Below are 12,041 nucleotides of genomic sequence, written 5' to 3'. Positions count from 1 at the left end.
TTAATATGAAAACAGTTTTTCAATCAAAGCTACGGTTTGAGCTACAAAACATTTTAAAGTTTGAATTTGAGAGGAAACTTTGCTGACATCATAAGTTTTGTTGTTATATGCATGCATGTCAATGTTGCTCTTCCCGCATGCATCTCTGTTCGGATCTATTACTAACTACCAGTTGGCTCAAAAAAAAAAAAAACTACCGGTCAGTCAGACGTTAGTGCATGCAAATTAGAAAAGAGGAGAATTGTGCGGATCTGTTGCTTAACTTCCGACTGGGTGGAAGTTAGCAAAGTAAACTTCTAAATATACTTTTATTGTTATTTTCAAAATAAAGGGAACCATGATGCCCGTTCACTACTACTTCGCTCTCGGCGTCCGCGACTCTTCTTTGATTGAGCCTATTATTTCGCACTAAAGTCCACTGAAGGCAAAGGGATGTCCAACATGCTTTCCAAATCCATAACCAAACCCCTAATTTTTGCACTCCATCCACTCATTTTCTCAAGTTCTTCAGCTTCCTGGTGGTTCTGAGGTTTCCGTAGGTGGTACTAGCAACGATGTGTGGGAATGAGTGGTCCTGCTAAGCGAACACAATTCTTCAAGTGTTTTTCGGAACCGTCGAAGATTGGATTGTCGCCCTTAAAAGAGGACGAGGAGTAGGTGTAAGACCGTGGTTAAGGTTATTTTGGGGGCTTGCTCGGGCGATGGTTTGTAGTTTCAACTACAACACCGAGCATGGGTCATGTCGTGACACCGGCGCGTGAGCAGGAGAAAGACGACGTTGGCTTTAAGTGAACCTGCGAGAAGAAGCTTGATACCAGATGTAAGTGCTCAACTACTAATTCTGGTTACGATTTGGTACATATGATGGGAGAGGAGACAATCAGTCCATTGGGAGGACGTACAGGTACCAGCTCGTTCGGCCATGTCGATTTCTGTCTTAACTGTGGACTATGTGAAGGCCAAGAAGAAGAATGTAGGTATCAAAAGGGGAGGATGGACCAAGGCGATGGAGGGACAAGTAAAAACTAGATGTGGGCACGACATTTCCTTCAAAGATGCTCCAAGGTGTTGTTGGTGCGATTCTTAGAGACGAAAAATGAGGTTTTATTACGGTGTCAAATGAGAAGATTTGATCATGTACTAGATGCAGCAGCTGCTAAAGCTTATGCATTACGGCACGGCCTACTACTGGCGTAGTAACTTGGAATCAACAACTTGATGGTCGAGTCAGATTGCATGGAGGTAATAGATACGATGAACAATGGTGGCTTCATGGCATCGGGCACTGTTACAATTTATGCGGATTTTAAGATTCTAGTTGTTGGTTATACTTCGGGTTCCTTTTTTGTTTACTTTTCTAGGGAGGCAATTTGTATCTCTCATGAAGTAGCTAGGTCTAAGGTCTCGATCTCACCTTCGATGTGGATTGAGGAGCCGCCGGTATCAATTGTAAGGTGGATGGTGGACGATGTAATAGTTTTTGATTTAATATAATTACCAAAGTTTTTAAAAAAGACGACGTTGGGTTCTCGAATGACATGTTTGTAATTTCCATCTGTTTTTTTATCGCCTTGTAGGTATGACACTTTTAATCCATGGCGAACACTTTTTCCTCATAGTTTTTAGTTACTTCCCGAGATCTGGCAGCTTTAAGCTAAAAAATACCTTATCCCGAAGAGAAATTCATGTTGTTTTGAAGAAGTTGTCGTCCCCACACGACTAAAACTGCCGGCAAAATCGTTTGGAATGCCGCCCCCTCCCAGGAAACGTTTGCCAGCCATAAGAGGGTAAAAGAAAAGGTTTCCGCCATCCGAAAATAAGTTATTCATCGATAGCTCAAAAAGATAGAACTGTACACATTCAATTGACAACGAACGTGGTACACCTCACCAAGAAGCTATAAAAAATGAAAAATAAATGAAAGAATCACACGCGCGCTCGTACGTTGTCTCCGTGTCATTGGGTGATCTCGGCCACGGCCACCGATACCCGGGCAGCCGCCGCGAAGGCCGTGATGATGCCGCCTCCCGCGACGGCAGAGGCGTCCTGTTCCTCCTCCTCCTCCGGCGAGACTGAGACTGAGGCCATGACCGCCGGTGGCGACAGCGGCGGCGGCGTGGTGGTGGTGAGCATCTCGCCCTCGAGCGCGGCGCAGTAGGATGCGAAGTCGTCGGGCGTGACGTTGAGGCGGAAGCGCAGCGCGAAGAGGAACTCCAGCTCCAGGCCGTTCATCTCCCGCAGCTCCACGCCGCCCACCCGCGCGAAGTAGGCGTTGTTGTAGTGTCTGCATCCACGCACGCGTGCACACATTGATGCATTGTAGGAGTAGATTGTAATCTACACATTGTATAATTATTAACTAGTGCAATTGTACAGGCCGATCTAGCGTCATAGTAACATGGAACTAGGCACATGCATATGATTAGCGGCTAAGTGTGTAGGTGGGGAGACGAGCTAGCGCTAAGCTAGTGGTGTTTAGTGCTATGCTGATGATGTATTTCTTGAGTTAGGTGAGCAATCGAGTTCATGTGGGAGGGCAACGCCGCAGCGACCAGCTGGACGGACGGACGGACGTCCCAACCGAACGTCGTCGATCGACCATGCACCTACCGGTCAGGTGGTCCTATTATTTCATTTCATTTGCCGTAACAATACAATAACAACAACTATAAAAAACCTCGGTTCAAACAAGAACAACAATCACGCTGGGCGGCCGCATTTTTTAGCTGCGCATGTGGACGGTACGTGCAGGTAGTTGAAACGCCTCTTCATCAGCTGAGCAAAGTGAATACCAATTGAACTACTATTATTCTTTATACTGCTTTCCTGAAAATAATTTTTTTTATTGCGGCTAGCAGTGCGCGTTTGTATTGAATCATCAGACAAAAAGATGGTGCAAAGCTACGCATCATCGAGACCGCACCACCACACCTATCACTCCTACTTAATCTGATCTTCCTCCCATCCAAAAAATAATAATCTCATCTGATCTGGACTCTGTAGGGAGACAAAAAAAAAAGGGCAGCGGCTGCTATCCGAGTCCAGCTCGACGGGCACTCTGGCAGCCAGAATAATCCACCACGGCCGTGCGATCCGCGTCGACCGGGGGAGATGGTGGTTGTGCCAGATGAGTCGGAGCACACGGACAGGCAGCCAGACCGCCACGTCAGAACCCCAGGACCGTCCCACGTGTCGGCCCGCGCAACGCGGCCCTGCTCGGCGGCGACACCGACGCATGGCGGGTGCACGTTTTGGCCCTGCCGACACACCACCACCCTCTGCTCTGCTCCAGCCAGCTCTACGCGCCGACAGCAGGTCACACAGGTGAGATGGCTCTCATGCGTCCTGTCAACAGCTTCTGAACTGGACTCGTTCGAGCTGAACAAATTTATTTTACTAAGCTGAGAAATGAGACGCACATGCCACGAAATTGCACCTGCAAATGCATCGATGCAGGCGGCGGCGGCAGTAATAGCGCAGGTGCGTGGTTAATTGCCAGACGGTCAACTGTTCGGCGCGAATTGTTAATCTCTCGGAGCGCGCGTAAACTAGCTTTGCCGACGAAGGCCGAGAGTCGGTATGAGCGATGCAATGGAGGTCGGATTTGAGGGGGGAGATGGGAGCGGGCGGGCAGCACTCACATGTCGTCCATGAACTTGGCGGCGACCATGACGCTGGTGATGAGCAGGCGGTGCACGCTGTACGAGTCCACGGCCACCGCCGCGGACTCCGCCTCCAGCGACGGCGCGGCGAGGCGGTCGAGGTAGGCGTAGGCGACCACGAAGCACGCCGGGCTGCACCCGGCGTACCGGTATATGCGCTCCGCGTACCGCCGCACGCCGATCTCCGGCTTCTTCTCCGTCGGCCCCCGGAACGCCGCCGAGCCGGAGCCATCGCCGTCAACAGCGTCGCCGCGCTTGGCGGCGCGCTCGAGCAGGCCGGCGAGGACGGCCACCACCTTGGGCGGTGCGCCGGACGCGCGCTTGCCGCTGCTCGCCCGCCTCTCCGTCTCCATGGGCGCTCTGCTGTGGTGTGGTGGGGTGGCTGGTGGGCTGTTGCGTGCGGCGGAGGCGAAGGCGAGGTGGGTGGAGGACGAGACGAGTGTGCGCGCGTGGCCTGCCTGCTTTCCCGCTTGGCTTGATCTGTTGGCTCATATATACGCTTGCCGACTGGAGTAAAATCGGCTGGATAGTTGGATTGGCCAGCCAGCTGGAGTTCTAGTAGTATTTTGGTTTGGCTGAGCAAGGAGGACATGCGTGTCCGTAACGGAGTCGGGAGTTAAAGAGGGAAAAGACCCAAGTTGACCGATCTGATAAAAGCAACTCGAATTGACTTGACAAAATCACAACGACGTGTGATTTGCGTTTAACTTCTTGGCACGGCTCTGCAGCTTAGATAGACTCATTTCAGAATAGACAGAGCAGAAGAACTCGAGATATATGCCGACGATGGCATCCGACGCAGTTTCCCCCTCCAACTAAACTATGCGGACGCAGCAACCACGTTGGGAAGCTAGTTTTAGAGCAGCCCTACTATCAGATGCCTGGCCGAAACGCAGCGGCAGATCCAGGGCAAGTTGGATGTGCCAGCCGAGCCAACTACCCGGAACCACGACAGGAGAAGAGCACGGACGGACATCACAATCGGACAGGCCCTGCTCACCAACCTGGAGTACCAACATGTGTTGGACAATTTGTGCAAAAGAAATGAGACACGTCACAAGGTTAAAACCGACGAGACGAGATCAATCACTCACAAACAAGCGTAGCCATGCTCTTCGCAAACCAAACCAAATCGTCTCATGATTCGATTATCGTGACGGTAACAGGAACACAAGAAGAGATCCGGAACGCAGACAGCGTCTGCAAAAGCTTCATCAGCAGCAGCAAACTCACACAAGGTTCACATGAGCGCGAATTAACAAGGGTGGCACGGCGCCAAGTTACTGCGCCAGCTTAATTCCTACAAGTACTTAGCAGTGGTGGTGGTACCAGTAGCGGCGGCGACGATGGTATCTACGATGTGCAGATGACACACGTTCAGGACCTCCTCTTCCTCTTCTTCTTGTCCTCCGACTTGTCGCCTGCGTTCTTGAGCTGCAAACAGGGATACATCACCGTTCAGCACAATTGATCAGACCATATCGAACCGAATCAAATTTTGGCAACCACAGCGGGTGGAGGATGAGTAGAGGCAGGCGGCCAAGGTGGCTAGGGTGCTCACCATGATGATGAGGACGCGGACGAGAACGGCGACGAAGTCGGTGAAGAGGGTGAGCGCGTGCTTGATGTAATCCATGTCGCCGTGGTGCGCCCTCTCGATGATCTCCTGCGTGTCGTACACCATGTATCCCAGGAAGATCAACAGGCCAAAGTAAACCTGCAGGGCACGTAATCCATGTTTGTATCATGCTCATTCGGCCACAAATATTGTATGGATGATCTCTGTTGTGTGGTGGGATCTTCACAGTGTGTGTGTGTCTCACCTCAAACATGAAGCTGCCAGAGGAGTGGCCAAAGATGGACGTGGCAAACTGCAGCCAGAGCAGGATCGACAGGCCGGAGGAGAGCAGACCACCGAGGTACAGGTACTCCCTGCGCTTGGCGATGATGGCGGCGCCAGAGAAGCACCCGAAGGCGATGGCGGTTCCGACAAACCCTGTCACGAGGATACTGGTAACACAGAGCAACAAGCAAGATTATGTCAGCCAACATAAATAACAGGGATGTGAAACGAAGATGAGCATTGAGCAGCAACAAACTAAAAGCAAAGCTCTGCAAAAAAACAACAGCAAATCTGCTTGACCAAATAACAACCAATCAGTCATATCGATTTTGTACTAGAACTGCAGGTACACAAATTCAGCATCACTAACATAAATGAAGGCCCAAAGTTCAATAACAATAACCCAAACACAGGGTCCAAACCCCACGGGGAAGGGCCCAGGTACAAACTGTTGATCTAGATAGCACCCCTTAAAAGACTAATCATAGTGGCCCATCCAAAGAACAGACAATGTAGGAAAAAGGAGGGTCTCAGGAGAACAATAAACTATCCAGAAGCAGAATTTGGCACCTACACAACCTAACTAATAATGCTTTGCAAGAACAACCAGACAACGATGGATAAGGACACATAATCAGCAGATATCCAATAATCCAATCACAGCTATTTCACAGACAGTACATGTCGCCCTTCCATGACATATCATCAAACGTCATGGCCAACTTGGTTTCGCTGCCACGGGGTTTACTCCTAAACTATTCTTAACGAGACAGGGACATTTGGAACAACAACAAAAGCAAATTCGTCTTTACCTTGGGTCAAAGTCTATGGCAAGCTCAATCAGAGGTCCAACCGAAGCCCCTTCCAGGAGGGCTGCACCCATCAGCAGCCCAAACCTCTTCCTCTGTTCACAAAGAGATAGACATCAACAAAGTCAGCGCACCATGTCATGACATTTCCAGGACGACAACTTCTTGTGAATTTCTACCCGTGCAGGCAGCAAACAAGTTATCAAGGTCAGGAGAAGAAGGCGAGACAAACCTCCTCATAGACTGGCACAGAGAACATCCAGGCGATGGTTCCAACACACGCGAGCATTGTCAGCATCCCACCGATGTTCAGGGCAATGTGCAGGTAAGCACCCACGGCAGATGAGGCCAGGGCAAAGCATAGGGTCAGGTAAACCTGCAGAAAACCCAGCAGAAATGAGTCACTTGAACTATCCATAATCAATCTGATAACAATTGTAACTCGTGATCGTGATCAGCTTCCTAAAATTTTGGAAGCTTTTATGGTTCTCCAGTAGATGCTATAACGATGACCGTGATCGAGGGAAGTACTAGCTGCCCAGCCCACGTTTTACTATCACATCAATGATTGAGAGAAAATCAATCGCGCGGTTCTAGAGTGGTCTGATCCCTACCGGTGCCCATATCTGCCACGCTCTCTCTCTCTCTTTTTGTTCACATCACACAACAAGAGCTTGCAGGAGCGAGCCGCCGCCGCATGGAATCGCCTCTTTTCATCATCGATGGATCAATCTATGTTATGATTTTTGTTTTGCCATTCTTTTGCTGCATGCTTATTTGTATGTACTCGTGTGTTTAAGGCTGATTTGTCCTTTGCAGCCGTTCCAACCAGCCATAGCTCTTCTTTGGCAAAGAGGTCCACAGAGAAGAAGGCTCGACGACGACTGAGCGTAAAAAAAGATAAAATTCCGAAGCAGATCTCCAAGACAACATGTACAGCAGACGGCAAAAAAATATCTTCAGAAGAAAGACAAGAAGCCGACAAGGACAAACGCTGGTAAATCGTCAGCCAGGCACAAGTTGGATTTTCATTCGGCCTTGTCGGCTTCTTGTATTTTTTCTGAAGGTATTTTTTTTGCCGTATACTGTAGATGTTGTCTTGAAATCTGCCTCATAATTTTATCTTTTTTGACACTGAATCGTCCTCGAGCCTTCGCTTTGTACCTCTTCTTTGGTGAAGAAAAGCTATCCATGCTGGTTGGAACGGCTGAAAAGGAGGTGAGGCCCTAGTCCATCGCGAGAAACAAATCAGAGAGAGCGGGGCAGATATGGGGGATCAGACCACTCTAGAACCATGCGATGGGTTTTCTCTGGATCGTTTACGTGATCAGTGATGCATATTTTAGGTTTACTTGCCAACCGTAACTCGTGAGGGGAAAAAAGGAAAGGAAATCAGAGAGAACTGCTAATAATTATATGGCATGATGAAAAGCGTCCAGTGCATTATGATTCTACATTTCATAGGCGTACGCTGCACAAACTGTGACCCGTCGTCAGGTAGCATTCCCCGAATTTTCTGTACAGAGCGGCAGAATTGGCACCTGGTGTAATAATCTCCAAGACTAATCACCACAGCAGGTCAGCAACTCCCAAAGGCCCCAGCTAACCAACCAACCAACGAGATCGACCCTAAAGCTAATAATCAAGCGGGGGGACACAATCCGGCGCAAGATGGAGCTCCAAACCACCAAATCGGCGGGGAACGAACCATCCAGCACTAACAAACAGCACAGCACCGACAACATTGCAACCGCGCCGAACGAATCCCCTCCCAGGGAACCCGCACAGATCAACGACCCGCACAAAAATTCACAGTCGCGTCGCGTGCGCGAAACCCTAGAACTACATATGTACTTGCAGTTCCCGAAATTCAGGAAATAGCAGGAAATTGTTAACTAGAGCACCTCATTCATGAAATAGGGGAAGGGAAAACTTAACTACGACATGCAAGCATGCAGTTTCTGGCAAGGGTTCAGACACGCATCCACGGCAACTAGCTAGAATAAACAAATCTACAGCCAAAACTATGCCCAGTCAAGTAGCATCTGTCGAATTTTGTAGCACCAGTGGAATTTTCTGAATGGAGTGCTAGAGGAAACGACAGGATTAACAGCACATCAGTTGAATTTTCTGAATGGAGTGCTAGAGGAAACGACAGGATTAACAGCACAAGAATTTCCCAAGCCAACGATATCATATCCATTATGACAAGGACGCTTGGTACGAACGTGTAAAACCGAAATTGTTGCATGACTAGTACTCCTACAACTGTTGGTTGAAGAAACGAGGAAAAAGCAAGGGAAAAGTAACTGGTAGTCATAATTGTGACACGAACGGATTCAGTTCAGGCAGAATTAGGTGACCCCGACCATTAAACATCCATATCCGATCTGATAACGACATAAACGGAAATTACTACTACCTGCCATGCGTAACTCAAGAGAGGAAAAAAAAAGGGAAGGAAATCAAAGAGAAGTGCTCATAATTATGCATAATGAATGATGAAAAAAAAAACATCCAGTTCGTGGCCATGGTTCATTACGATTCTACGTTTGACAGTAGCATAGCGTATACACAGGCAACTACCTAGCGTATACTAGGGAAATCAACGCCTACCCCGTCATCAGGTAGCATTCCCCGAAATTTCTGAACAGAGCGGCAGAATTGGCGCTTGGGATCTCCAAGCGAACGCGATTGAGCCAGCAGCTCCCCAGGCCGCAGCTAACCAACGAGATCGACCCTAATGCTGATAATCCAGCCGGGGAAACCTAAATCCGGCGCGAAATCGAGCTCCAAACCGCCGAATCGGCGGGGAACGAACCATCCAGCGCCGGCCGCATTGCAGCCGCGCCGACCGATTCCCCTCCCGGGGAACCCGCCGCCCAAATCGACGACCCGCACAAAAATCCGTCGTCGCACCCCGTGCGCGAAACCCTATAACCACGTACGGACCGAAAGTTTTCCCCAAATTTACCCGCATCGGAGGGAGAGAAGAGGGGGAGGGGGGCGCGTACGAGCTTGAGGTGGGACTGCACGGCGGGGGAGATCTCGCGGAAGTTCTTGAGGGAGTCGTAGCCCCAGCCGCTCGCCGCCGCCGACGAGGTCGAGTAGAAGGCGTCCATCTTCCCTGCGCGTCTGTCGAATCGGAGCGGCCTCGCCTCGCACGCAAGGTTGTTCCTCCCTGTCCTGTGCTTGTGCTTTCGCGTGGATTTTTCTCCTTTTCTTTTCTTCTTCTTCCGCTGCTTAGGATGGATGGATGGATGGATTTCGAAACCGGTGATGGGATGGAAGGGGTGTGACGCGGAGGGGGAGGGATATATAGGGTGGTGGTGGCCTGCTGGGGGATGCGGTGCTGCGACGCACGCGTGGACGATTTTGTTGGTTGATTCGCGTGGAAGGAAAAGAGAGGGAGGAAGCGGCGTGGTACCGGTGCGGTACTTGTCTCGAACTTGTGTCTGGGTTGCCCGGTCCGTCGCGAGGGCGCCAGAAGCTTCCGGCCGTCGCGTCCTGTTTTTTTCCATCACGTAACCGGAAGCAGGGGCGGTGTTTCACGTGAAAACCCTGGGCATCTCCGAAATACCGAGCCACATGCACCACATCTTTAGCTTGACGAAGTCACCATATGCGCAGTAGTAGTCGACGGCAACGTCCCCTCCTACCCAACCAACATCGCTGAAAAAGCTTGAAATGAATCAAAAAAATCCGTTTTCATTAGCTTCAGTTTCTAGCAATGTACCCGCAAGGTGGTGGCAATAACTTGTTCTTGAGGTGAAATCGACGACGCGGTGGTGGACATGGTGATAATGTTTTGAGATAAGGCCTCTCGACCTTGAGGATGTCTAATCTTATGCTGCTGAAAATAGGATCGGTGTTGTCAAATTTGTTCGGCCCTCTTTTCTCTGAAAAAAAGAGATATGTTGCCTCTCTTTGGATCTTGGGAGCCGGTGTGTTAATTAAGAGAAGCGGTTAGTTGGTAGTCGGTGTAGCGATTTCAACCTTTTTTCTTCAAAAAAGAAAAATCCATGTGTCCTCCGACCCTGATCTGGTGGTAAAGCATTTCAAGTCTATGTCGTGTGGGGTGATGCCTCAGCTGATGTTCCTTCAGCAGTTACTAAATCTCGTTTCTAGCTGAAGCGGGTATTGTCATCAAAACCTATGTATGTCAACAGTGCTTGCAAGTGTCCCTTTTTCTTGAAGTCGGTTCAGCGTAATTTTCAAGCTTTAGAGGGGGCAACGTACACAATGAATAAAAAGGCGAGCAATATGATTCTTGATGTAATTCTTTTATTGGTTGCTTTTCATTGTATTGTCTAAATTTTAAAATTAAATGCCAAATATAAGTAACTTTGAAAATTACCTTCATTACTCATATCTCTTCAAAACACGGTTGAACTACGTCCTAGTGCATTAACAACATCCCATTTAGGGCTGTACTACACACTTCGGACTGCGGTCACTTCGTTTTGTTTTATAATTTTGAACAAATACAAGAAGGCAAGTACATACTCCAGCCTCTACCTTCTGTAAATGTCACCCTGTAAAAATGTCAACTAAGCCCTTCAAACCATATGGTTCTGGAAAGAAAATTAGCATGCTCCTCCAGGCCATTGGGTTGACCAAGGAAGACAACGCACACATCTTGATCAAGAAGAATGGCCGACCCAGAGCTGACCATGTCATATCCTGATCGCTCGGCAAATGGATCACGCCGAGCGTCCACACGTACGTGCACGTAACTACGTACGTTCCCCGTAGCCTTGGGCCGCACGAACGTCACACCACCACCACCTTATCCCGGGGCCGACGGCGACGGATCGGTGCCGGATGACGCGAACTCTCGATGCATGACCAATCCGGTCGCGCCACGTGGCGGGAATACGGTAGACGTCCTCACGTACGTGCGGGAAGCTTCGCGGCAGAGCGGGGCCGGCTGGTCGCTGGGGCGTCGAACCTTTTTTTTTTCTGATGAAAGCTTGGCCGCGGCGTCGAACTTGCTCGAGCAATGCCTGGCGCTTTCCGTCTCTTCCAGAAGCTTGGACCCCGCCGTGCAGTGGGACACCGTGGGACCATGTACGGTGGGGCCAGTTGGAATTAATTCCCTCACCGGCTTGGGTGACAGCTTTGTAATTTTAACTCGTACTACTAGTATCTAAGATTTTCTACCGTGAAAAAAGAAAAGAAAAACTCGTAAGATTTTCTTTTGGACGAACTCTCTGGCTAGTTTGAGTACGCAAGCAATGTCTGGATCGAGCAAGAAATAATACGCACTTGTGTGTCTTGAACTAGCTAAAGTCGTGACATAAATAAATTCTGATCTTGATTACTCAATAGCTGTAATCTCGCTCGCTCGCTCTCGTTTCCTTTCCTTTATACTCCCTCCGTCCTAAAATAAGTATCTCAACTTTATACTAACCTTAGTATAAAGTTATAATTTTATGACAAAGGAAGTATAAAAGTTTCATCCCTTATCGAAAAGTCAACTAATCGGAATCAAAGTCAGTGAAATACATGACACCGGGAGTATGGAGAACTTGGCGCGTGCAGATATAGAAACCAAACTATCTATAGGCTTGTCTCTTTTCCTGTACTACTAATTTCATCAAGGTGAAAATGAGCTCTCCTTCTCCTTTCAAATAACGGAGGTGCAGGGGCAAGAGAATAGCCGCCTCCTCCTCCAAAAAGGCTAGGGACCCCGCCTCTTGCTGACGCCGCGGCAAGTCCGCCTCG

At 49.2% G+C, this 12,041-nt stretch overlaps 2 protein-coding genes across 2 annotated transcripts; both read right to left on the bottom strand.

Annotated features, from left to right (window-relative positions):
• Positions 1–1,813: 1,813 nt before the first annotated feature.
• On the bottom strand, positions 1,814–4,246 carry LOC109762533 (cyclin-P4-1). Its single transcript, XM_020321397.3, has 2 exons — positions 3,642–4,246; positions 1,814–2,284 (listed from the first exon to the last, which is right to left on the bottom strand). Exons 1-2 carry the CDS (start codon positions 4,013–4,015, stop codon positions 1,957–1,959), a joined length of 702 nt encoding a protein of 233 aa, XP_020176986.1. The 5' UTR covers positions 4,016–4,246; the 3' UTR covers positions 1,814–1,956.
• A 530-nt stretch (positions 4,247–4,776) lies between these two features.
• On the bottom strand, positions 4,777–9,701 carry LOC109762522 (bax inhibitor 1). The gene is made up of 6 exons (XM_020321386.4): positions 9,329–9,701; positions 6,547–6,690; positions 6,318–6,409; positions 5,486–5,672; positions 5,224–5,379; positions 4,777–5,096 (listed from the first exon to the last, which is right to left on the bottom strand). The coding sequence occupies exons 1-6, from the start codon at positions 9,434–9,436 to the stop codon at positions 5,040–5,042; spliced, it is 744 nt and encodes a 247-aa protein (XP_020176975.1). The 5' UTR covers positions 9,437–9,701; the 3' UTR covers positions 4,777–5,039.
• Positions 9,702–12,041: the final 2,340 nt, after the last annotated feature.

This window comes from Aegilops tauschii, chromosome 6 (assembly GCF_002575655.3).
Source record: "Aegilops tauschii subsp. strangulata cultivar AL8/78 chromosome 6, Aet v6.0, whole genome shotgun sequence".
NCBI classification, from domain to species: Eukaryota; Viridiplantae; Streptophyta; class Magnoliopsida; order Poales; family Poaceae; genus Aegilops; species Aegilops tauschii.
The sequence above is the reverse complement of the archived record's forward strand: the minus strand, read 5'-3'. Positions and strand labels throughout refer to the sequence as shown.